Source organism: Molossus molossus, unplaced genomic scaffold (assembly GCF_014108415.1).
Source record: "Molossus molossus isolate mMolMol1 unplaced genomic scaffold, mMolMol1.p scaffold_m16_p_11, whole genome shotgun sequence".
Classification (NCBI taxonomy): Eukaryota; Metazoa; Chordata; class Mammalia; order Chiroptera; family Molossidae; genus Molossus; species Molossus molossus.
Window position 1 is genome coordinate 41,713,380 of NW_023425346.1, and position 26,472 is coordinate 41,739,851.

General features: G+C 42.3%; 1 protein-coding gene across 2 annotated transcripts in view; it reads right to left on the reverse strand.

Annotated features, from left to right (window-relative positions):
- LOC118625191 (CD302 antigen) overlaps positions 1 to 24,701 on the reverse strand; it is a 146,539-nt gene extending 121,838 nt beyond the window's left edge. For both annotated transcript variants that reach the window (XM_036253768.1, XM_036253766.1), the window contains exons 1-4: positions 24,561 to 24,701; positions 17,851 to 18,222; positions 12,064 to 12,234; positions 8,113 to 8,277 (exon numbers count right to left, since the gene is read on the reverse strand). In XM_036253768.1, coding sequence (XP_036109661.1) covers positions 8,113 to 8,277; positions 12,064 to 12,234; positions 17,851 to 18,222; positions 24,561 to 24,654 — 802 coding nt within the window. In that variant the 5' untranslated portion in view covers positions 24,655 to 24,701. The remainder of the gene's footprint in view (positions 1 to 8,112; positions 8,278 to 12,063; positions 12,235 to 17,850; positions 18,223 to 24,560) is intronic.
- Positions 24,702 to 26,472: the final 1,771 nt, after the last annotated feature.

Here is a 26,472-nt window from a genome sequence, read left to right on the forward strand (position 1 = left end):
AAGATAAAAACCAAAACAACAGTCCTGCCCTCTGAGGATTTTAATCTAGTAGAAACAGATGTGAATGTCCCCGGATGGTAAAGTTTTACCACTACTGTTTCAGAAATACGTACAGGAGCTGTTTGGTAGAAATGTACATCTGTAGAGTCCAAAGGAGACATTTAAACTGGAGATACAGAATGATGGACGCACACATGCGCACACGTATACACACAGACATACACACCACTGTGGAGAGATGTCATTTTAATTTATTGTTTGACAATAAGATGCCATCAGCAAAAAAAAAAAAAAGAGGAAGATAAAGAATCAGAAACAACTTAAATAGTGAGGCTAATTGCAGAAAAGCCACCTAATATGCATATGCCCATAAGCAATGGATCTAATCATACTTATATGGGTCCATTCGGAAAACATGTAAAAAATTGTAATTATTATAAGGATTTTCACACCACTGTCAAGGGAGTCAACAGAATTATTCAAGAACCTGGTAAGACTTCATCAATATCATGAAGGAATAATCTGAAGATACTCAGGGCTAGGTAGAAGAGACAGAGCAACAGATGAAATGGTCTACAGAAGACAAGGATGATATTGACAAACAGGAGGAGCTCACAGGTTGGAATCTCTACAGATTTTAAAAAATATTCTCAGCAGTGCCCTGGCCAGTTTTAATCAGTGGTTAGAGCATCGGCCTGCGGTCCAGAGAGACCGGGGTTCAGTTCCTGCTAAGGGCGTGTACCTCGTTTGCAGTTTGTCCCTGACCCTGGTTGGTTGTGCGGGTGGCAGCCACTTGATATGTCCCTTTCACGTTGATGTCTCTCTCTCTCTCTCCCTCCCACTCTATCTGAACAAAAAAATGGAAAAATGTCCTCGGGTGAGGATAAAAAAATATATATATTCTCAGCAGTAAAACACTTAATAACAGTTTTTTAATTCCTCCCAGGGAATTATATATACTGTATTATTGTATTACATATAATCATCGATATATACATATAAAATATAGTTAAATTTTATAGAATTTATATGTACATTAAATTACACAAACATAAATGATTCTTAAAGTATGGATATGTTTTGTACCAGCAAATCACACAGATATACCTGATATATATATATAATTTTTTTCATTTTATATATATATATATCTCAGATATATCTGTGTGATTTGCATGAGGAAAACCATATCTATACTTTACGTTTATGTAGATACATATTTATGTGATTTGTACAAAGAAAACCATAACCACATTATCTATCCATTTATCTACCTGTGTGATTTGCATATATAAAACCATGTCTATATATTAAGGGCATTTTAAAAGAGGGTAATTTTGACCAGATACAATTTTTGTCTTATTTCAGACTTTAGAGCTCAATGTCTAGAACAGGACCCACGGGCCCTGACACCTCGGGAAAGGACGCGTTCCCCTGGGTGGAGCAGAAATAGCAACAGCAAAGACCAAAGGAGCCCAGAGCAGTAACATAAACACCAATGTTCAAGGGATGGACAGGGATCTGGAAGGAGGATGAGAGGGCCAAGGCCCAATCATGGCTCCACCAAGGAGCAAATGTGAGGTTAAGATGAGAGTAAACTGCAAAAATACACTGTGCTTTCTAGGAGCTTGGCTGCGAAAGAAAGATAGGGCTCCAGGAACTAGGGTGTGGGTGTGTGTGAGTTAACGGTAGAAGTTTAAACAAGTTTATAGCCTTTTGGGGAAGAATCTGAGACAGTTGATGGAAATATAAGAGACAGAAGAAGCAGCTGGTGTGACCACAAAGAGCTTTGGGGAAGGAGTTAACCGTGAACAAGCTGGAGGCTGACAGTGCAGCCACGGATAGATTTGTAAGTATGCAGATGAGGAGTAAGGCTTTGTCTCACTTTTCTCAAGGAAATAGCTGGTGAGGATACTCTGCTAAGGAGGGAGAAGGTGGGTATTTGAGGGAATTTGGGATCTATCCTTTTTCTTTCACCTGTTAGCAGAAGCAAGGCTGCCAACACTGGTATTCAAAAACCTCGAGGATTTAATAAAGTGTAAATTTCTTCCTATTAGTAAAAGCAATTAATTTTCTAGCATTCCTAAAGAAGTCCTAGAAACTACAACATATTTATGGTACTACAGACTCGACCATACTTTGACGTTCAGAATTCCTTTTATACTTTTTTGTTGTTGTTAATCCTCACCTAAGGATATTTTTCCATTGATTTTTTTTTTAGATAGAGTGGAAGGGAGGGAGGGAGAGAGGGAGGGAGACAGAGAGAGAGAGAGAGAGAGAGAGAGAGAGAGAGAGAGAGAGAGAGAAACATCAATGTGAGAGAGATACATTGATTGGTTGCCTCTCACATGACCCTGGTTGGGGCCAGGGATTAAATCTGCAACCCAGGTACATGTCCTTGACTGGAATAGAACCCAAGACCCTTTGGTCCACGGGCTGATGCATAAACCATTAAGCCAAACTGGCCAAGTCTCCTTTCAGTCATTTCTAACTGGGGATACCACGGAGGGTCAACCCTCCCATTCATCCCAGTTTCAATGCCTTCCCTTCCATAAAATCCTTTCAGACATCCCCCAGCAGGATAGCTAAATAATCCTATTCCTCCTTCTAAGTTATTAATGCTTATCTGCACATGGCAAGTCCATAGTTATAACAGAGGAAAATGACCTTTGGAAGCCGTCAGGCTCCTACGGTGCTTCATTACGGTGTCGTATTTATGATTTGTATTGATGACCTATTCTTCACTAGAATCATAGGGTTTCTAAGTTGTGACTGGGTTAGCAAACAGGAATGCTTTTTATGTGTCTTATGCCATCTGGATGTGAATGAGAAATGGTTAAATAATATATTTTTATTATTTTTTTTATCCTTACCCAAGGACATTTTTTCACTTTTGTTCAGACAGAGTGGGAGGGGGAGAGAGGAAGAGAGAGAGAGCGAAACATCGACATGAAAAGGGACACATCAAGTGGCTGCCTCCCACACGACCCCAACCAGGGCCAGGGATGAATCACAACCAAGGCACGTGCCCCTGACTGGAATCAAACCTGCAGCTCATTGGTCTGCAGGCCGACGCTCTAACCACTGAGCAAAACTGGCCAGAGCGAGAAATGGATAAATTATAAAGGGCAGGCATTTCTTATATGACCTGAACGATATGAAGCTGGACTTTTTTCGACATATAACCCAAGGAAGGAGTTGACCAATTTGAGATTCTACTTACCCCCATCTTTGCCATCAAAAAATAGATAATTATTAGTATAAATCTTCATGCCTAATCAAATAGGCAAATCCACTGAGGTAGATATTCCTTGACTGTCCCCGAGACCTCTGTTCAGAGCTGACCTATGTTTCTAATCCTCTTTCTACAATAAAAGACTGCAGGGCCTGATGATGGTGATGCATCTAGGATGAGCCAGATGAGAGCCTCTTTAATGCATCAAAAAAGTATAACAGTCAGCAGAGGTCCTAGCCTTGGGGCACCTTCAAAATGGCTCAAAGTGAAGAGCCCCATCAAGGTGGAGGCAAATTAGGGAAAATGAATATGTGCTATCCCTGCTCCAGGGATGCAGGGCCCTCTTTTGTAGCTCTGGAGTGAATCTATGCTTCAAAGTCCCCATGAGAAGGTCAGAGTCATGAGATATCTGTCTCCCAAACAAAATCTAGTGAATATAAAGAAACCAAGTCCCCCACCCCCAGGTTCCTGTATCAGTAAAACAAAATCAAAACAAACGTAACTAGGTGCAGGGCAGGTGGAAAGAAAGTGAAAGCTCTTTCAGACTGGATTAGACTTATCTTCTGTTTTTTTTCTTTTTCCTGGCAGCAGATTCCCTGGTCTCAGCCAATCACTAGCTAACAAGCCAGAGGTTGTTAGGAATGATATTCTCCAATATGCTCTGCATACGAACAACTCTTATTTCCCCAACCGTATGTATCAAGCACTTTGATCATAAATCTGTCTGATTAACTTTGCTTGGCCTCCCTGCTCCCTGCCCAGTGCTTACTCATGGTAGTTTTCAGTGAAGGGCAGCTTAATAGAAACTATAAGAAAATTTCAAGATTTGGATACTCTGAGTTTCAGATGTTAAAGTACAGCTTTCTTGGGTCTTGGGAAATCAGAAATTATAATCAGTCATATTGATGTGTGTAAACAGCATTTCATAGTAAAAGAGGAACTTGAAACATCAGAAAGGGATATACCTCTCAAATAATTGATATACATAAAATGTAGGGAGTGTCTGGCCAGGGATAGGGGCAACTGGGCCTTTTAACATACTATCTCATTTATATGAGTTATTAAAGAAAAGAAATCCTGCAACATTCATTCTTCCAAATGCATCATTAAATTGTTTGTTAAGGTGTTGGTGGTCACCCCTCGACACTTCTCCTTCATTATAATTGTCACTTTAAAAATAATGTTCCAGGAGGGTTAAATTGATTGGCACTTTTCACTCTCAACCTTTTTGGTAAGGTTTCCGTGAAAAATGGAATAGAATTGCATTGCCAAACACTAGCTCATTAGGCTTATTTGATGGATTTCCATTCTAGAGGTCTAATTATTCAAGTACTAAACAATACAGGAACAGGTTAAAGTTATTCAGGTTAAAGAGGTATTCAGAAGGCTTTAGCTGAAAAGGATGACAAAAGACCAAGCAGACTTTTAATGATGAAGAGAAAGATATGTAAGAGGAGTAAGTAGTATATACAAAGTAAGTCTCTGGAGTTATATATGTTGATGTTCAAATCCCAATTCTGGTACTTCTTGGCTATCTGGGTATATTATTTCTAAGCATCAGTTTCCTTATCTGTAAATGGGCATGAAATATTTGTCTATGAGGTTGTAATACTATTAAATCATTAATTTATCTGGAGATATTAGGGCTTTGTCACAGTTAGCATTGGTCAAATATTTCCGATTATTATAAAACAATGTGAAAGGATTTCTCTGAATTAGTCAATAGGTATTTAATACATAGCAATAATGCTTTGAGTTTTGTGCAAAAGGGAAAAAACAACCCACCAGGCCCATTTCTGCCTGTAAAGAACTTAAGAGTCATATAAAAGGTGAATGTAGGTACATGCCTGATGCAACTTGTTTTCAAGTCAGACTGTGTTTATATTTTGGCTCTGCTAATTACTTATGTGTGACCTTGAACAAGTTACATTTCCCCTCTGAGTCTCACATTTCTTATCTGAAAATGAACATAATAAAAATAACACCTACCTTGTAGGGTTGTTATATGGGATTAAGTAAGATAATGTATGAAACACATTTAGGACTCTCTCTAACACATCATCATCATCATATATTATAATTATTTTTTCGCCCATTGAAGAAATTATCAGGGACTCAGTACTTGATTTTCTTAATTTTTAAAAATAATGTAAAACCTTTCTGTTAATAAACTTTCTAGTAAAAGATGTGCAACACTCCTACAGAATTTTACTGAGCACATAAAAGAAGTCCTAAAAAGTAGAAAGGCATACTGTTTTCATGGATTAGAAGACTTAAAAGTGTAATGACAGCAGTACCTTCCTAATTAATCTATAACTCAATGCAATTCTAAAGTCCCAATAGGGTTTTTCATCGAGATTAACAAGGTGATCCTTAAATTCATATGAAAGAATGAATGGTTAAAAAAAAAAAAAAAAGCCTAGGTGATTCAAGAAAAAAATGAATAAGGAAGAATTTGCTCACTCAGAAAATAAGATTTACTTTGTGAGGCAGAACTAACTAAAACAGTGTAGAATTGATACAGAGAGAAAAATAGACCAAAGGAATAAATGGAGAGCCTAGAAACAACCCACATATGATGGTTTATATTTATTAGGGGTCGCATAAGAAATCAGAGGGGAAAGTGTAATATAAGTAGTGCTTAGTAAACTTGACTATCCATGTAGGGAAAGATAAATTAGATTCCTAGCTCTACAAACTACCTTACAGATGGACTAAGGATATAAATGTGAAAAGCAAAATAATAAACTTTTAGAAGAGAACATGAGAGGATATCTTTATCATTTTAGGACTAAGAAAGGATTTGCTAAATGATATAAATAAGCACAAAACATTATGGAAAAGATTGGTGAGTTTAACCAAATTAAAACTAGCATATTTTTATGATGTCAACAAAAATAAAGTGAAAAGACCAAAGACTAGCTCTGGCTGGTATGGCTTAGCAGTTAGAGGATCTGCCTGTGCACTGATGGGTCCCAGGTTCAATTCCCGGTCAAGGCTATGTACCTAGGTTGCAGGTTTGATCCCCAGCCCTGGTTGGGGCATGTATGGGAGGCAACCAGTCAATATGTCTTTCTCATATCGATATTTTTCTCCCTCTCTTTCTTTCTCTCTCCTCCTCTCTCCCTCCCCTCTACGCTCTCTAAAAATCAATAGAAAAAATATTGATTAAGAGTTGAGCATTAACAACAACAACAATAATAACAAAAAGACCAATGGTTAGAAAAATATATTTGTAATTCTACAACAAAAGATTAATATACAGAATATATAAAGAATTATAAGAAATCAATAATATTTTTAAAAAAGGGTCAACAAGTCAATAGAAAATAAGCAAAGGACAATAAACTGGCAAATTCCAAGGGGAAAACCTGAATGCTTAGTAAACACAAGATACAAAACCACATTACCAATCAGGGAAATGTAAACAAAAAATGAAATACCATTTCACATTCATCTCATTGCCCAATTAATAAGTCTGTTAACGTCGACTGCTAGTGGAGGTGCAAACTGATACAACCACTTTGGAAAGCAATTTGGAAATTTGATAAGAGGTTAAGAGATGTGCAACCCACGTGTCAGCAATTTCTACTCTAGAGAGACTCATGCACGTCTGCTTGATGGGGCACACATGAGGGTGTTCTTTGCAGAGCTATTTGTGATAGCAAAAACTGACTATTTCTCAGTAGGGGATAAATTGTGGTTTATTCTTTCAGTGTAATACTATACAGCAGCAGTTGACAACAAATAAACTTATATGTGGGTGAATAAGAAAGTGTTTGCATGATTTTAAAACATACAGCAATGGCATAATGAAAACATATATAGGATTTATACACATATATGTTATAAGAGCACTCAAGGGATGGCTATTTTGAGAGGAGGGTATGGGGCTTGAACTCTGCTAACATTCTTTCTTTAAAGGGAGGGAAGCAGGAAGAAGAGAGGGATAAAGAGGGAGAGATGAAAGGAATCGATCCATGTAAAGCAGTATGACAAAATGTTAATGTATATTTAGTTAGGGTGGTGGTGGTGGTTACACAGGCGTCTATTAAGTTATTTTCTATTCTTGTCCATGTGATATATTTTTTTTTTTTGTACAGACAGAGTGGGAGGGAGAGAGAGAAAGAGAGAGAGGGGAAAACATCGATGTGAAAGGGATACATCGAGTGGCTGCCACCCGCACGACCAACCAGGGCCGGGGACAAACTGCAACCGAGGTACATGCCCTTAGCGGGAACCGAACCCGGGTCTCTCCGGACCGCAGGCGGACGCTCTAACCGCTGAGCCAAACTGGCCAGGGCTCCATGTGATATTTTTAAATTATGTTTTCATAATTAAAAGTTTAAAAATTATGTTCACCATCTCAGAAACAAAATAAAACAAAATTCTATACACTCCATGTGTCCAAGTCATTAAATCCACTTTAAGATTTCTGAAAATTCTCCTTGCCCTGAGGACTGCACTTGTCTACTCACACGTGAGACTTTTGCCTGAGGCCATCTCTCTGGCATGACTTGGCCATCTTCTTTACTTTCCTTGAGTTCCCACTTTCAATGTTCGAGGAATTTAATGTTTACCTTTCTAGAAATCCGTTTACTTAGGCTTAGGGTGGCAGTTTAATCTTGCAACCTCACCCTGTTTTCTGAACATTAACCTCTTTTTAGTTTCCATTACAAGATGCCGTTTCAATGGATGGAACAGGATTATATTCGGTACGTTTTTGCTTTGTGGGTGTCAGTGTTGAAGTTTAAATTCCAAGAGAAGAGAGAAGAAGGTATACCCAAAACAACATACCTAGATATGAAAGTAGAGGAAGACAGACAGCATCTTTATAATTTTGGAGACTGGCTCTACCACATGCGGGTCAAACCTACCTTCAAGGTAAGTTAGTTCAGCACCACTGCTGATGCTCAGTAAGTCAGCCCCTTGATTCTGACAGGAAACATAAGCTTCTTTCCAAGTAAGAGCTGTCTGAGTATTAAATTGGTAGCAACTTCCGGTCTGCGCATTCTTTTCCCAATTACCTTCACAGCCATTTTCTGTTGATAAAAAGGTATGTTAGTGATCATAAAGTAAGGGAATAATGTTTTCTATTACTTACATGCTTAGAAATACTGCAATTCAATTTGCATACTCTTAGGATATGCTTAATTGGGGGCTTATTGCTTGACTAGACCACATTTTGGTCACACAAAGGCTTTGAAGTCATAGGAGACCCAATGACTCAGCCCGATTAATGCTTCTACTCTCCTTTTGTCCACCCTCCCTTTACCCCCTATCACGTACAACGTCCTATGTTAGCCCATGCCTGCCCTCTGCCTAAGGGTGGGAGACTGCAATGGAGCTCACACTGTGAAACCCCCAAGTTAATGGGGAACTGGCTCACGTGAAGATGGTGGCAGACTGGAGAGGGGTTTGCCCACAGCCTGCAGTGAGACCATTGTCTGTGGATGCCTGTGTGCAGACAGGCTCTTTAAATGCTCAAGGTTTAGAGCCCAGTGACTACATGATTTGGGAAATAGTCCAAGTTTCTCCTTAAGATTTTAATAGATAGCCCTGGCTGGTTTGACTCAGCGGCTAGAGCGTTGGCCTGCGGTCCAGAGAGACCCGGGTTCGGTTCCCACTAAGGGCACGTACCTCGGTTGCAGTTTGTCCCCAGCCCCATTTGGGGTTGTGTGGGAGGTGGCCACGTAATGTGTCCCTTTCATGTCAATGTTTCTCTCTCTCGCTCTCTTCCTCCCACTCTATCTGAACAAAAATGGAAAAATGTCCTCAGGTGAGGATAAAAAAAAAAGATTTTAATAGATAATTCAATGTATGATAGATAATTAATATTACATAAATATCATTATATATGTATATGTACATAATTATGTGTATATGTACACAACTGTTTGCTCATTGTATAATGTACATATTATTTTCCTGAACAAATATTTAAAAAGCATGTATCGCCCTGGCCAGTTTGGCTCAGCGGTTAGAGCGTCCGCCTGCGGTCCGGAGAGACCCGGGTTCGGTTCCCGCTAAGGGCATATACCTCGGTTGCAGTTTGTCCCCAGCCCTGGTTGGTTGTGCGGGTGGCAGCCACTCGATGTGTCCCTTTCACGTCGATGTTTCTCTCTCTCTCTCTTCCTCTCTCTCCCTCCTACTCTATCTGAACAAAAAATGGGAAAATGTCCTCGGGTGAGGATAAAAAATAAAAAAATAAAAAGCACGTATCATTTCAGGCAAAAAAAACCTTCAAGTTGTTTTCTGGACACGTCATATAGGTCTCGATACAACTGGTTTAAAAATATACTCAGAGACTCCCATGTGCTCTCTACAAGAGGGAGAACCCGATGTACACGACACCAAGTGCACCCCAGCTTCACTCGGGGTGGGGATTCCGAAGGGCCCTCTATAACCAGTAACATATCACATGGCCTTTCAAGTTGGAAGGGCGCTTCGGGATCATCTTGGCTAACTGTCCGCCTTTCACAGACAGGAGCAGGGGTCTAGAGGTGTTGGTGGCAGAGCCATGGGCAGAGCTCTGGTCTTCCATCTGGTCTACGGATCTTCTGAATGGCCAACACTGCTCTGTCAGCCACGTTCGAACGACCTAAATAGCAATGGAGGTTGCTGTGACATGAGCTGAAAACAAAATAGGTGGATTTGTAAGCATACTGCCTAAAGGTTCCTTATTACCAGAGGCCCTATGCTTAGACATCCAGAAGCTTCCAGTGGAATAGCAGTGTGTTTATTACTATAAAATAAAATCTCATGACTTAGCAGTTCTTGGTTCTTCCAGGAAAAAAAAAAACTCTGGGAGGCATGTGAACACATTAAAAATCCACCCCCCTGCCAAGGGGGCTAGAGCCACTGAGACACATGCCAGTGAAGGTGGCAAGGCAGAGTGGGATAAATGCACTGGGGAATAAGGGCAGGATCCTGGGATCTCCACCAGGCTCCACATGAACAGGGTTTGACCCTGACAGGTCACTTTATCAATCTGGGTTTGTTGTCTCTCACCTGAGAAGTGAGGGTTTGCACTGGATAACCTCTAAACTCCCATTCACATCTATAATTTCTGATCCAGACTATTGTGATACTGAAATGAACTCTGTGTCTGTTGGACCAAACTCTGCTTATCAATTACAGCTGAAGCAAATATTAGCTTTTTTCTTTTCAGTAGGTTCTAGGTGTTTAAAATCCTGTGCCTCTACCTAGACAAGTGGTTATTAAAGTGTGATCCCAGACAGCATCATGAGCATTATCTGGGAACTCATTAAACTGCAAATTCTTGGACCCTGCTCTAAATCAACAGTTATAAGTTTTGGAGGTGGGCCCTAGAAATCGATGTTCCAACAAACTCTCCACGTGATTCTGTTGCATCCCGGAGTTTGAGAACCACGGGCTCAGCACAACCTCAGGTTGTTTAGAACTATGCATTTTGAAGCTCAGCTTCCCTCAAGGAAGGAATCAGCATGACTAGATCACCAGGTCGGCTGCTGAATAAGGCAGGAGAGTGTAGCTGTTTGGGACAAGGACTTCTGCACCGATTTCCTGGCTTTAAATCTTAACTCTGAACTTGATCAGCTATGCAACTTTAGGAGAGTAATTTAACTCCCCTGTGCCTCCCTTTGCTCATCTGTAAAATGAGATTGTGTGAGGACTGCAGGAGCTAACACAGGTTGGGCGCTTAGACTAGCGCCTGACACTTGGCAGGGCCCTATAAGTATTAAGTATTATTACTTAGGTCTGGAACTGTTCCCTTTAACTTTACTATAGATTCTTCCAATCTACTGCCCATTAAAAACATTTCCTGAGTATCTACCATACATCAGGTACTCTGATCCCCTGTAACTCTCATCTGATTGGTAGGAAAATCTGTTTATCATATACCAGACTATGATGCCACTGCTACTTTGGTGTCTTTCTCTGTCTGTCTCTCTTTAAGGAATAGTCACTTCTTTAGTACATTCTGAATTGTTTGCTTCAAGTAAGAAGCAATTAGAAAAAATGCTTTGATCAATATATAGGAATAGCTGGGGGAACAATTCACCAATTTGGAGAGGGTCAGGGATATGTCTCTTTTGCTACCCTGCCCCCACTCTTTGCTTTAGATCATAAACATATTCAAGTGTCCACCATCCTAAAAGTTTTTTCAACCTATATCCCCTTCAGACCACTGCCTTCCCTCTCTCTTTTTGTTTTCCATAAAACTTAAAAGGCTTGCCTGGCCAGCGTGGCTCAGTGGTTGAGTGTCGATCCATGCAACAAGAGGTTGCCTGTTTGATTCCCGGTCAGGGCACATGCCCAGTTTGTGGGCCAAATCCCCAGTGCGGGGCATGCAGGAGGCGGCCAAATGATGTTCTCTCTCGTCGATGTTTCTTCCTCTCTCTCTCACTTCTCTAAATTCAATAAAGAAAAAAAAATGCAAAAAAGGTAAGGGGCTTACTCCTCTTCTGTTCATGCTTCAGACCACTATGACTCAGCTTCTATACCCATTAGCCTTTCAAATTGCCCTGTTAAAAGTCAGCAGCCCTTTCCTAACCACCCATGCCTCTTCCACTTCCTCTCCCAGCGGTGTCTGTGCGAGAGAACATTCCCTCATCGTGTGTCTTCTATGACGCCATCCTTCCTTTGTTCTTTCCTGGCCTGCTTCTGAAAGCAGGTTCATAGCTTCACATTTAGTTCTCCTTCTTTCCTCAAATATATACTCCTTATCTAGGATAATATCTGTTGTAGTCATTTTTTAATCATCTTGGACTATTCCTTCTCCCTTCTGGCTTTTGGAAATGGTATCCTTTTCTTCCCATATATAAAGTTTACTAGCCCATACATACCTGGGTTTAAGCAGATACCCCACTTTTGATCATATTCATAGTTTAAGGTGGTTGCACACCATGGCCCACTGTGATCTTCATCAAGGATGCACTCATGATGCCAGGTCCCAGCAACTAAGAATGGAAATTCACAAGGTTTCCCATAGGAGTTTCCGTCTCTGGTATATACCTCTGTGGGTTGGTGGTGGGGGCAGAGGGTAGAGGAAAGGAGAGTTAATAACTGGATAATCCGCTTCAGTTAACTTATTTCTAAAAGTGCTTTGAAAGAAAGATGGTTGTTTTCACGTATGAGAGTACAGTATTTGGGTAGACTGTATGGTGAAGAAATTCAGAGCACAGATGCTGACTGCTCAGGTCTGGACCTGAATGTTGGCTCCCCCACTGACCAATGGTGCGGCTGTGGACAAGCTCTCCAAACTCTATGAGCTTCAGCCTCTGCATTTGCAAATTCGGAATAACAGTACCTCACTCACAGGTTTGTTCATGAGGATTCCATGAGATAATCCATGTAAAACTTCACTTATTGTGTTATGATGAAGAGCTAAAAGACTGTGGCTTGATCAAGCGAGGACCAATTGACTACCATGGTTGGCAGAGGATTTCACCAGAAGGGGCGCCCTGCCTGAGATTAAACGTACACTCTATCTTCTTTTTCTTAGTAAGAGTGGGGCCAGTGAAATACCATGGAATCCCCAAAGGTGGGTGTGGACTTTGGAAGTCAATGTGGAGTTAGGGAGATGGACAAATAGCCCCGTTCTTCACAGACTGGTGGTAGAACTGAGATTGTGGGTTTTGAGGAAGTGGGAAGAAGAGTTGCTGGAACTCTGAGTGGGTTTTTGGAAAGGAGCAGAACATGGTAATTCAGGTTTTGAGCAGCGAGGGAGCAGAACTAGCTTTTTCATCTTAATAATTTTCCATGGAGAGGAACTGAAAAATGATTCTAACCTCGGATATGTGTGGAAATGCTAGAGGAAATGCTCAATACTTATGTTAGTAATAGATCTCTCAGAAAGGTGTTTTTATGGAACAGGTAACCCTGTAACTATTTCAGTCACCTTTTTCCACATCTGTAATTTGTTTAAAACTATGGTCATTACCAGATTAAATAATGGCCATTAGTAAAGCCCGCGGATCAGATCTTATCGCCCTTTACCAGGCTGGGAGGTCACTCAGAATGTCTCATATATTTGCATGAAAGTGTACTGAAGATAATATTTGATTCCACATCTTTCATTATTCTTAAATATTCATTTAATTAAAATGTGATGTGGTAGGAGAGTAAGCAGCTAGGAAAATTCCTTGACAAGGGAAACTGAGACAAAACAATTAAACAAGGCCAAACAATTTGAGCAATTTACAGCCAGATAATCAATCACAAGGTTTTATCTTCCCTAACCAAGGACACTTAGGAGCAAATGGTTTACACGTTCTGGACCATGCAGAGGCAGACAGGCCTTGGTCCTGGTCCCTCTTCAATAACGTTCTTTAAAAATAAAACTAACCGGGGGAGGGGGAGCAGGATCGGGAGGAGGGTGTCAATGGGGGAAAAAGAAGAAATATCTGTAACAAAAATGAATTAATAAAAATTGAAAAATGAAACTAACCAGGAACTAACCCCGACCTCTCTCTATACACTTTTTGATGAATCAACAGTTTGAAAGACACACCTGAAAAGCTAATGAATATTCTATTAGGACCTCCCCTAGGATTCGGGCTGGCCAAAGACGAGAACCCCCCAGACAAAGGACCCACAGCACTCTCTCGCTAGAGCATGCCCACACCTTGCATCTATGCTGTTTTTCTCCTGAACTCTAAGGGTCCCCATGAGACTTGCAACCCGGGAAGCAGGGAGCAGCAGTTCATTCTGGGCTTACTCCTTGAACCTGTCTCCAAGGCCCCCTTTTCTCTGACTTTCTCCTGTTGCTTCTTAAACTTTAAGTTCTTCCTTCATTTCACTGTCCCCAGCTTTAATAAACATACTCTCAAAATCACCTTGGACTCGTGTTATGAAACTTTTCCTGCATGAAGTCAAGAACCCACACAGTCAGCCCAAGGCAGACAGCTCTGGGCCCAGACCCTGTGCAGTAACAGTGGGACTTGATTTAACAGTTTAGAATGTATTAAGCAGCAATACAGCAATAGGTAAGAATAGTTTAGATGTTTTAATTTGCAAAATATCTTTTAGGGAACATGGTTTTATTTTCTTCTGACACATAAATGGTTCTGAACAGGGTATTTCTGTTAAAGAGTAATTTGTCCCTATATGTTATAAGGATCCTGCCTACTACCTAAATTTTGTTTTTAACCATACCCAAACTCCCAAGACCGCATGACCAATTTCTCTTCCCATATTACAACACTTAACAGGAGAGTCCCTGAGTACAACGACAATTAGTTACAGAAACATCAGCTTTCTTTTTCCCAAATTCTTGTTTCTCATACAAAGTGCTTTCATTTACATTTCTTTCACTTTTTCCTTACCATAGCCTTTGTTACAGTCAGTAGGAAAAGTGTTACACTTGCTTGTGAAGTCCCCATTTTGCAGGGCAGTTAGCGAAATCAGCCAGTCACTCAGTGGTCAGTGACAGGAACGAGCTCTTGGATCAGAGTCCCTGACATGTAAGGACAATCTACAGCAGCAACGGCTGCCTTCTCAGGTTCCAAGTTATGTTTCATCGCTTGAAGCGGAGCTTCATTAAAAAGCTCTCCTACTCACAACATGCTCTGCAGAGTGATAAGCATATAACAACCACTGTAGCTGGCAGCCACTAAATTATGCTAACTATGCACTAAGAGTTTTATTGTCATACATTTCTTTGCTGCTGCTGGACCTCTTAAATCCCGCGGGTTCCTCCAGAGAAACAGGCTTTCCTGCGAAGACTCTTCTCCTCCGAACGTGTGGGTGTATGGGGATAGCAGCCTTTAACAAGATGAGGCACTGACATGAAAAACGAATATAAAACTTTTTGGTACCATCAGACAAAATGTCTTCAGTGGTTAAAAGAAGTTGGCAGGTTTCTAAGAGCTGCTCAAAATTCAGAGAGCTCTACACCCACAGCTCCAGTAAAAGTCCATTTCCCTGGCACAGTCCACCAAATATTGGAAATTTGAAGAGTGCTAACAAGGCCAAGCTATCTTAATGATATAAACGCGTATCTGGATGCTGGTCAAAGCAGTTTATTCACACAATGTAAACAACTAAAGTTTTCTCTGATGAACATGACTCACACAGGATGGGGGTTGGCGAGAGAGGCAACCCAGGACACAATGACTAATAAATGTTCTTGTATTAGAAGTAAAATCATTTATACAGCACAAGCCAAGGGAGAAATAAAGTAGCCATATTTGCAGAACAGGATGCTGGTTCTGAGCTGCAGCATTGTTGTAACAAGCTTGGTAACTTTGGACTTCACTTTGTTGGGACAAAGGTATGTTATTTTTTCTTTCCTCTATATACTTAGATAAGAAGAGGGGCAGGGACCAATATGGGGAGTCTGAGAGAAAGTCCGAGAGAAAGTCCCTAACTTAAAAACAGCACTCTCTAGCCCTGGCCGGTTTGGCTCAGCATTTAGAGCATTGGCCTGCGGTCTGGAGAGACCCAGGTCATGTGGGTGGCAACCACTCGATGTGTCCCTGTCATGTCGATGTTTCTCTCTCTGTCTCTTCCTCTCTCTCTCTCCCACTCTATCTGAACAAAAAACGAAAAAAAAGTCCTCAGGTGAGGATAAAAAAACCCCAGCAGTTTCTAACCTAAGAATGAGAAGGGACTAAATATATTTAAAAGAGTAAAATTGCCTGGCGGGTGTGGCTCAGTGGTTGAGCACTGACCCATGCACCAAGAAGTCGCCAGTTCGATTCCCATGCACGGCACATGCCCAGTTTGTGGGCCCAGTCCCCAGTGGGGGGCGTGCAGGGGGCAGTAAATCAATGTTCTCTGTCATCAATGTTTCTATCTCTCTCCCTCTCCTTTCCTCTTTCTCTCTCTAAAATCAATAAAGAAAAAAAAAAAAAGAGTAAAATTGCCAGGAGTTAATATTTTATGAAATTTGAATGGTGGGAGAGGAAACCAGGACAACTCTAGGGTGACTTATAGGTTTCTGACATATGTGACTTGGAAGGTACCAGTCACCAGGAGAGGAGAGGAAAAGAGGAGGAAGATTGGGCCCTTACCTCTGGTGCAAATTAAAATCTGAGGTATGTGTTGACAAATCAGAACTACATATAGCTTCTCTTAGAAATTCTTAAATTTCTTATTTTAAAATTTATATTTGGTAAGGTCAACACTTTCTGCCTGTTTGACTCTCTCTGGGGTGGTGCCCTAGATGGATTCTTAACCTTTTTGGGACCACCCTCAAGTATTTGGTCAGAGGGCCTCCTTCTCAGAAGACTATTATAAACACATAAAATAAAACATATAGGATTAAAAAAAAAACAAAAACCCTATTATATTGACATGGAGACATTTTGGGGACTAAAGGAACTTATAATTACAACTATATCCCTCAAAAGAATTAGGGGTAAGAGACAGAAAGGGCCCTGCCGAGAAACTGATCCTTTCTGATCCTTGAACAAACGTAATGAAACAAGTCAAATTCAGTTCAAAAGGTATTTTGTTTGGTTCCGTGTTTTTTTGTAGTTGCCAGGTTAGAGAAAGGCCTTACAGCACAATATTTAAACTCTCATTAAGTGGAATCCAGAAACCAACTGCTTTTCGAGGTTAGGAGGAAGCCGGGTAGCAGAAACAGACCTATTCCACCACACAAGGGTTGAGCATTAAAGGGAAACCCCATCCCTAATCCTCTAACATTTCCCGGAAACAGTAGAACCTGATACCGCGGAGGAACACGCCATCTGCACTAGAACCTAGAAAGGGGGTCCCCCAGGATAAAAACTTGTGCCAATAAGGGCACAGATGGGAGGCCAAACTGTGCTTAAATGAACTTTAAGAGAAGAAAAGAATCCCTGTAAAGCTGTGTGAATTTACAAAGAAGAGCAAAAGTGAGATAATAGTTAAAACTTATAGGATAATTAAATATATATCTCAACATCTGATGTAATTTAGAGCAACATATTGAAAAAAAGATTTGCTTGAGTGATAGCTATTCACATTTAGAGATTTAAAAAATAAATCTCATTCTTTTTTAAACTTGGAAATTCCCTATGATTCAGTCCCTAGACTCAGAACAATGTTCACAATCAAGTCCCTAAAAATCAATAATAATGTACTCATTTTTTGGAAGCAATTGAAAAAAAGTCCACTAGCAAAGTGTAATAGCCATACCAAAAATAAAAATAAGCACAAAAACTCACACGAAGCTCTTAAATTTTTTCCATTACATCAAAATCTGCAGATAAGAAAAAATACATTTCCTTGTTTTTTCTTTTTCTTCTTTTTTTTGTAACTTAAAATAGGTTCGACTTTACTACATCATTTGACTTTTATCCTGTAAAAAGGATGTCCTGTTAGTCAACTTTTCCTTTGTTTTGGGGTTCAAGATGGAATCATAAAAAGCATGTAAACATATGCTCAGGCATCAGGGAGATTTTCAGTTCCAGGCTACCACAGGAGGGCTGTGTGACCTGTGACAAGGCATGTGCCTCTCCTAGCCTCGCCTGCCACGGAGCAAATGGCACCAACCCCACGGGCATGGTTCAAAGTTACTGCCCACTGCCTGGAACTGAAGGCCAGCTCCCTGCCCTCACCAGTACCACTTGTGGCCAGTTGTGCATGTTTAATGGCATATTTACCAAACACAACAGCAAACATGTCCAAGTCCCTCCACTCACCACGGTAAGGCTGGTCACAGAGGTTTCCCCCTGAGTCTCCTTTCTTCCAGACGTCAGAAGCATTTGTACTTGCTATGGCATGTCCACCACTCAGAGCCAACCTGGACTGGGCAGCTCCGTACAGAGAGTAGTGCTCACATTTCCACCACAGCATGGCACTGGAGTTACAGCTGAACATCCTTAAGGAGTCCACGGGTTTGGAAATATCTAGGCCAAGACACTGCTGGGTCTGCAAATGGAAGAGCCGATGCTGGGACACCCACTTCCACAACATGTCCTCGGTTTTGTCACAATCCGTTGCCACTATCCAGTCATTCAGTGGCTTGATGCACTTTCCCGTGTTTTCATGGACGATGGTGAATGGATCGTTACCTGAATCAAGTTGGACAGTCAAAGAAGACATTTCAGGATTCTGAGTTATGTGGTGAATGTGCCTTGGCCCCCAAGGGCTGATGAGAGTATGAACACCATAGGAATGTATCAATGGTAGTGTGCTACAAGATCAGAGGACAGCATGGCCAGAGAGGCAGGCAGTGTGGGGAAGAGGCTGGAGCCCATCTGCCTGGGTTCATAGTCTGCCTCTGCTACTTGCTAGCCATGATCAGGGCAATTTATTTAACTGCTGTACCTCAGCTTCTTCCTTTGTAAATAGTACTTTATGAGGTAGCGGTGAGGATAAAATGAGCTCATACATGCAAAGCACTTAGAATGGTATGTATATGTGTTATTACTATTCCATGAAATGCCCCCCTCTTTATTTAACAAGATAAAGAAATCCCTTAGTTTTCATTTCCTTAAGAGAGGACAGTTGATGAAAAATGTCCTGATTTTGTCTTGCGTACACTTACGACAGCAGGGTAAATTATCACATGGCATTAACGTGTCTCAGAGGAGATGGGGAGACTTCTGAGGGCTGAGAGGAAATGGAGGTCTGAGGGTTCGGGGAAACTGTGCCCGGCTCCAACAATTTGGTCAGTGTCTTTACAAATAAACTTTCTTTGATGTTAAAGCACATGTTGATGAGAGTAAAGCTGAAATATATTAGACGAACTTAAATAATCATGATCGGTGAACCAGTCTTCAGCAGAAAATCCTATAAAATTTTAGTTCCCAAAAGGCACTTTCACTATGATGTCAGTTTTACAATCATTGGTTTTGCTAACACTAAAAAACTTTGCTAATAATAATTCAAAGGCTCTCAGAGTTAAAAATTTGCATACCAAGGACTTGCAGGGAAATTTAACTATGTACATAATAATTATAAAATTAAGTCCAATTCTACTTTGAACTTTGGACAGAAGTTTCTGTTTTAAATATCGGCAGCAGTGACAAGAGAAACAAGAGAAACAACAAAGATCCTTTAAAATGTTGTTATTTCTGCTTTCAAATCTGTATTTTAAAGTATGGCGTAGGGTTGCAGCTAAGTATGTTTGCCATAGTAGCTTCCATCCCTCACTCTTCCCTTCTTGACACCACTCTGCCATTCTCTACTTTGTGGACACAGATCGGGAAGATAGTCAACAAAAAAATAAACACACTGTCTTAGAAAGTTATCACTCATACTTTCTCTAATGTCCTTCTCCCACACATCCAATAGCTGCTCAGCCCCGGGAGGTATCTCTTTCCAAAACCATTCCCTCTCACCTCTCCAAAATAAGCCTTGTGTTCCCAGGTACCAGGAATTACTGCAGGAAAAAAGAAGTCTGCTCCTACAGAAAAGTGGGTGGCTGCCACTCTTGCCGAAAACGTCCCCTCTCCTGTAGCCTTACTGCTCTCTTTCCTGGCACTCAGCTCTGTGCCCCTTTACCCCAAACAGGTGAACTGGGCAAGCAGCAGCTTTGCCTACCTTTGCAGTTTGGAGTTCTAGATTTCTCAGGGTGCCTTTGCAGAATCCAAAGGATTAGTATGGGTCTCAGTACAGTGGTAGTGGAATAAGGAGTTAGGAATCCCAGATTAAAGACCCATCTCCACTACCAGTTAGGCAGGTGACTTTGGGGAAGTCACTTAAGCTCCCCAGGGTCTTCAAATCTCCAAATGTAAGAGGAAAGTAGTAGAGCATAAGATATCTAAGCCACTTTCAATTCTAACATCATATACTTCTCAGTCCATGGGATGTCGCTCAATCCACTGAGCAACACTGGCTGGGCACATATTGTTCTTTTTTTTTTTATCTTCATCCAAGGACATTTTGCATTTATCTTCAGATAGAGCAGGAGGGAGAGAGGGAGGAAGAGAGAGAAACATCGACGTGAGAGAGACACATCGAGTGGTTGCCACCCACACGACCCCAACTGGGGCAGGGAACAAACTGCAACAGAGGTACATGCCCTTAGCAGAAACTGAACCCGGGACTCTCTGGTCAGTGGGCCGACACTCCAACCACTGAGCCAAACTGGCCAGGGCATATTGTTCTTTTTAAAAAATTTTTATTGGGGTGACATTGGTTAATAAAATTATATAGATCTCAAGTGTACAATTCTATAATACATCACCTTTGTATTATATTGTGTGTTCAACATCTGAAGTCAAGTCTTTCAGTCACCACTTATACCCTTTACCCTCTTCTACGTCCTCCCACCCCCTTCCCTTTTGTAATCAACATACTGTTGTCTACGTTTATCAAATTTCTTCTTTTTTTTCTTAATTTCTTCACCTTTTTCACTAATCCTCCCACTCCCTCCCCTCTGACAGCTGTCAGTCTGTTTTCTGTATCTATGAGTCTGTTTCTATTTTGTTTGTTTGTTTATTTTGTTCATTAGATTTCACATGTAAGTGAAATCATATGGTATTTGTCTTTCTCCAACTGGCTTATTTCACTTAGCATAATACTCTCCATGTCCATCCATGGTGTTGCCAAAGGTAAGATTTCCTTCTTTTTAACGGCCCAGTAGTACTCCATTATGTAAATATACCACCGCTCTTTTAATCCACTTATCTACTAATGGGCACATGGGCTGCTTCCAAATCTTGGCTATTGTAAATAATGCTGCAATGAACATAGGGTGCAAACTGCATATTGTTCTGGAACAGACGTCCACAACTTTATTATGTAATTCTAATGTTAGCAGCCTTTTAGACCATTCTAATCACATTTGTATTGAGCATGTGCACTTAGGTGACAATGCTGCTTTATTATTACTCTTTGGAAGAGAAAAAAAATATGTATCCTTTTCCATTTACTATATAGTTTACTTCTGGGACCCCTGGGGACTTGACAAGCTTGTAGGAACTCTGAAAGACCATAGGAGAAGTGTGTAGTAGCATGGAGAAGTTATGTTAAAGAGGAGTTGCCAAGCTCCTTACCTAATTGCAATACCTATGTTTCTAGCTACTTGCCTCATTCTAAACCTGTCCTTTACCCTAGTACGAACATCAGTGTTTGACATCTATCTATATTAGTCACTTAGCACAGGCATTCATTATTGATATGATTTAACAAAACTTGTTATTAGCCTGCATACATAATGTATGTATAAGCATTCGTACACAATATATAAGCCAGGGAGAGTCTTGTTTTCTCATGATGTTTCTCCATCTTTCCTTACCCTTAGCAGGAGCTGTTTGTTCTGCCTCAGCATATACATATATCATGTATGAAGGATGATAGGTTGAAGAGTGGGAAGAAGGACTGAGAAAGTGTGAAAATAATTTCTCATTTAGAAAATTTGTTAAATAAAAGTAAATAAAATAGTTCAAAATGCATTACACTTTGTAAAGGTAATTACAGAGCAATTTATAAAAAAGATCCTTTATTAATAGCTTTATATTGCATCTTGTTCACGTAACAATTTTTTACTGGTCCTAAATGGATTTTGTTGCTGTTATTTTTCTTTTTTTTATTATTGATTTTAGAGAGAGAGGAAGGGAGAGAGAGATAGAAACACTGATGACAGAGGACATCGATTGGCCGCCTCCTGCATGTTCCCCACTGGAGATTTGGCCCATAACCTGGGCATGTGCCCTGACTGGGAATCGAACCAGCAACCTCTTGGTGCATGGGTTAACACTCCACCTCTGAGCCACACTGGCCGGGCTGGTTGTTGTTATTGTTAATCCTCTTAAGGATATCTTTTCCATTGATTTTCTTTTTTGTTGTTTTTTAGACAGCGTGGAAGGGAGGGAGGAGGAGGAGAGAGAGAGAGAAACATCAATGTGAGAGAAACACATCGACTGATTGCCTGCTGAACAAGCCCCAACCAGGGCTGGGATTGGACTTGCAACCCAGGGATGTGCCTTTGACCAGGAATTGAACTCATGACCCTACAGTGCAACGGCTGACGCTTTATCCACTGAGCCATACCAACCAAGGCCTAAATGGAATTTTAGTGTTTATCTCCAAATATAATATTGGGACAAGTCTAAAAGGCAGAGGTTGATAAACAGAAGCCTCAAAACCCTAGTAGCACTTTTTGTATGCTTCATGTTATATAAACATTCTAGTAGTTTTTGAGAGGAAATAGCTAAGTAGCATTACCACAAATTGAAAATGAATTCTTAGTATTTCCACATCCATCAAGGAAAATTATCTCTTATTGTCTGATTATTAAGCAATTCCTATCTTACAAGCCCTAAACCAAAGAGCTTTGCACAGTCCAAAGAGAAACTGGACATCAACATTTTATAACCACAGACAAATGGAGAGGGAGATGCTTGGGGAGGCCAGAAGGATGAAGACAGCAGCATTTTTTTTTTTTCAGGGGGACCTCCACAATTCAGATCGAGTGGTGTGGGCTGGTAAGGGACTCAGAAGTTCCTGAAGGATTGGTTTACTTCAGGGTGTTAGCTCTCCAATGAGGCAAAAAAGTAAACTAAGCAACTGGCATTTCCCCAAGAACACAGAGGTCCTCTTCTGGCATCTGAGTAACTGAGACCACCTGCATAAACCTAGCCGTGCACCTGGGATGAGGTGCATGCCATTATCTGCTTCATGAAGCTGACAGACTGCCAGACAAGCTACCCAAATGGCTGGGGTTTCAAAATTCCAGGGCTTTCTTGCCGTGGCTGGTTTGGCTCAGCAGTTAGAGCATCAGCCTGTGGACCAAAGGGTCAAGGGTTCGATTCCTGGTCAGTGACATGCACCTGGGTTGCAGGTTTGATCCCTTCAAGTGGGAGGCAACCAATCAACGTGTCTCTCTCACATAGATGTTTTTCTCTCTCCCGCTCCCTCATTCCCTCTCTCCATTCCACTCTATCTAAAAACCATAAATAAATAAATAAATAAAATCCAGGCCTTTCTTTAATAGGACCACAAGTCTGGTCTGAGAGTGTGAGAAAGCCAACCAGAGCAGCTGCTAAGGGGGAGGAAGGATGCAGGAAAACAAATGAGAATCTAGTGCAGAGGGAATGGACTTAACCCCTTGCTCTTTGCTTTGGTTGATAAGAAAGTCCAGGGATTGTAGAGATAGCAAACATTCAGGAAATCTTGACTTCTTTGTGGGAGACAAAATAGATAAGGTTATAATAGATGTAGATGGAAACCAAGAGTTTAGTGTTTAGTAATGAAAGGTTAGTGTGTTAGACTGTAGGTTAGTTGCTGTAGTAAAAATGTTTTCCTGGGATTGTGGGGCAGGCAGAATAGAATTCTCACAGCATAAAGGACTTTTGGTAGTTTCCAACACAGAGGGTTGAAGAAGGATGGCGAACTGTGAATCAGAGGTCCTTGATGTAGATACTCTGAGAAACCTCTTCTCAACCCTCCAAAAAAAGTCTAACTCAGATAGTAGCTTAGTTTAGCTGCAAAGAAAACAGGAGCCACACGCAATGTGAAGTTTTAAAAAAAATCCCCTTGACCACGTTATACTTCCTCATACAGAAAAGGTAACAAAAGTGATGGGTGGGGACTGCCTACAGATTGCACGTTGCCCATTGTGCTGTTTACGAAACAAAGTCTCCAGCACAACTTTGCCAGGGCAAAAAGAGAAAGTAAAAGTAAACTCTGGTCGCTGCCAAGAGGGATAGTGAGGCTGGCACTACCTGTAGCATCAGCTAAGGGCGTCGGTTCTTGGTCTTGCTTGCGCACTGAGAGGCAGGAAATCAGCGCGGGCGACCTGCTCTCCACGGTGCGGGTCGTGGTGATTGGAGCGAAACACCAATTAGAAAGAAGGGCCGCTGCTCCAGGCACTGGGGGAGGTTATCATAACAGAGTCACCAGCATGACCACCTCAGGAGAGAGGGATTAACTTGACTCCTTTTGACGTGCATCCGTGGGCACAGCGAAGTCAGGGAGTCATTACTCATCCTTGGTGCTATCGGTGGAAAGCGCCTCTGGACACTAAGAGGCAAAAGTGACCAAGGGGCAAAGGAGGAACGAGACCGGCAGGATGGGACTCAAGGAGCCTTGACAAGCCCTATACTCCAGGGAAGCAAGTTAGAGAGAGGATGAGGAAGGTACGGGGTAGGGAGGACCCAGAAAAGACTCAGTGCGTCTCCCCGACCCTGGGCTCCTAGCCTTAGCCCTCTGTCCCAGAAAGGCCCTGCCTCCCACGCCCCACCCGCATCCTTTCTCCCCCGCCCCCCCGCCCCGTATCCCGCCCTCCCCGAGGGCAATGAAGCACCCTCTCCCCAGACCTCTCCTTCGGCTCCCTTTGCCGGCTTCAGACCCCAGGCGAAGACGTGACCTGGAGCTCAGCCCTAACCGGAACCGAGGGCAGTCTGCGGGCCCGGCAGCGGCGAGCCCCCAGCCGTCTGGGTGACGGACGCACCCGCGTTACCTGCGCGGCCAGAGGGCTCTGCCAGCTGGAAGCACTGAAGGAGTAGCGCGAGGAGCTCCGCCGCGTAGCGAGGGGTCGCCCAGCGCGTCCTCATCCTGAGCTGGCCCTACTGGCTCCTCGGGCGCAGGTGGCACCCAGCCCTCCCGGTGCACCCAGCCCGCACCACCAGCGCCTTTGCCCTTGGGCTCCCGGGGCGCTCCGGCCCCGCCCCCGTCGCCCTCAGCCAATCAGATCACCATGACTTGGGTCCCGGGCAGGCCGGGCGGGGCGGGGCGGGGCGGGGCGGGGCGGGGGATAGAAGGCGGGAAGGTGACGCATCGGAGCTCTGCGCACCTGTGACAGGCGGGACCCACGAGGAGGAGGGAAGTTAGCGTAAAGCAAGAGAGCTGAGCCCCGCGCGGGACTACCGGGCTTGGGGGTCCTGGGCCCCGTCTCTTATCAGTCAAGCCCACGAGATGTGGCACTTGCTGAGACTTGGCACCGCCCGAGTGGGTGGGTCCGGTCAGTTTAAGACCTTGTTCTCTGCCCAGCGCATCTCTGACAGGGATGGCTTCTTCGTTGCGCGGCTGGGTTGGAAAGGCACCCGCATCTTCTCGTTCCTCCACGGAGGAAATGTGCACCCGTCGTGGGGCAGCTGTGGTAAAGCCAAATAATGCAGTCGTTCATGTCTTGAATATTTTGGTAGAGCAAACAAAGGTGAGGTAATGCTCACTGCAGATGACCCGCAGTGGTTAAAGAATTAAAAGCAAGAGCTATTGGAGTGATCCTACAATACTTCCAAGGATGATGTAGGCTTTATAACCATTTGATCTTTGCAAGTAAGCTCTTTTAAAAAAATAATCTAACAATAATAATTTAAAAACTAATAAGTAGGAATAATCCATTAGAAGAGTGGAAGTCTGCGCCCCAAACAGGCAATTGTGAGAGTAGGAGTCACCCTCTCCCTGTGGAGTATCATTATAAATAGGGTGACCTAAGTTGCCTAGATATGAAAGTCATATATTTTTTTAATCCTCATCTGAGGATATTTTTCCATTTATTTTCAGACAGAGTAGGAGGGAGGGGGAGAGTGAGCGCGAGAGAGACACACAGAGAGAGAAAGAGATCGTTGTGAGAGACACATGGATTGGTTGCCTCCAGCACAACCCTGACCAGGGCCGGGTACCTAACAGCAACTGAGGTATATGCCCTTGACCAGAATCGAACTGGAAAGTCTTTGGTCCCCAGGCCGATGCTCTAACCGCTGAGCCAAACCGACCAGGGCGAAAGTCCTATATTTTTAAACCCGGCGTTTACTGGTCACCTGATGTGTACTCAGGATAACCTCCATCCTTGCCTGGCAAAAGTGAATGCTTCCACAAAGAGGTGAATGTTTAGGTTTTCTTTCCTGATTCCGGCTGCCAAGGCTTTGCTAATGACTCCACAACTAGCTCGGCTCTGTTCTCCCTCCAGGTTCCCACCTTTCAGTTAGGTAGAAACATTGAGCACCTGCCATCACAGAAACTGGATCACTCCCAGGATAAGATAAAAAGACATCTCTGCCCTCTCAAGCTTACTGAGTGCTGGGGAAGACTGAGGCTCACACACACTGACTCAGGGCAGAATGAATGGGGAGGCTGGACAAAGCCTCAAGGAAGGCAGCATCTCAGCTGGGTAACAGATAGGAGTTTTACCAGGCACAGCTGTTGAGAGAATGTAATGCAGTGTCAGAAGACAGTCAAGCATCCACAGTGGATGCCCTGAAGGGAGCATGTGGTGTGGGTGTTGAAAGTAGTTGTGGTGGGGGTCGAAGCAGAAATGACAGCAGAAAGGTAAGTTGTGACTATTGTTTTTTAAGTGCCTTAAATATGATGTAAAGACTTTGACTTGATTCTAGGGAATGGGCAGTGGAAAGCTCTGAGTAAGAGACCCT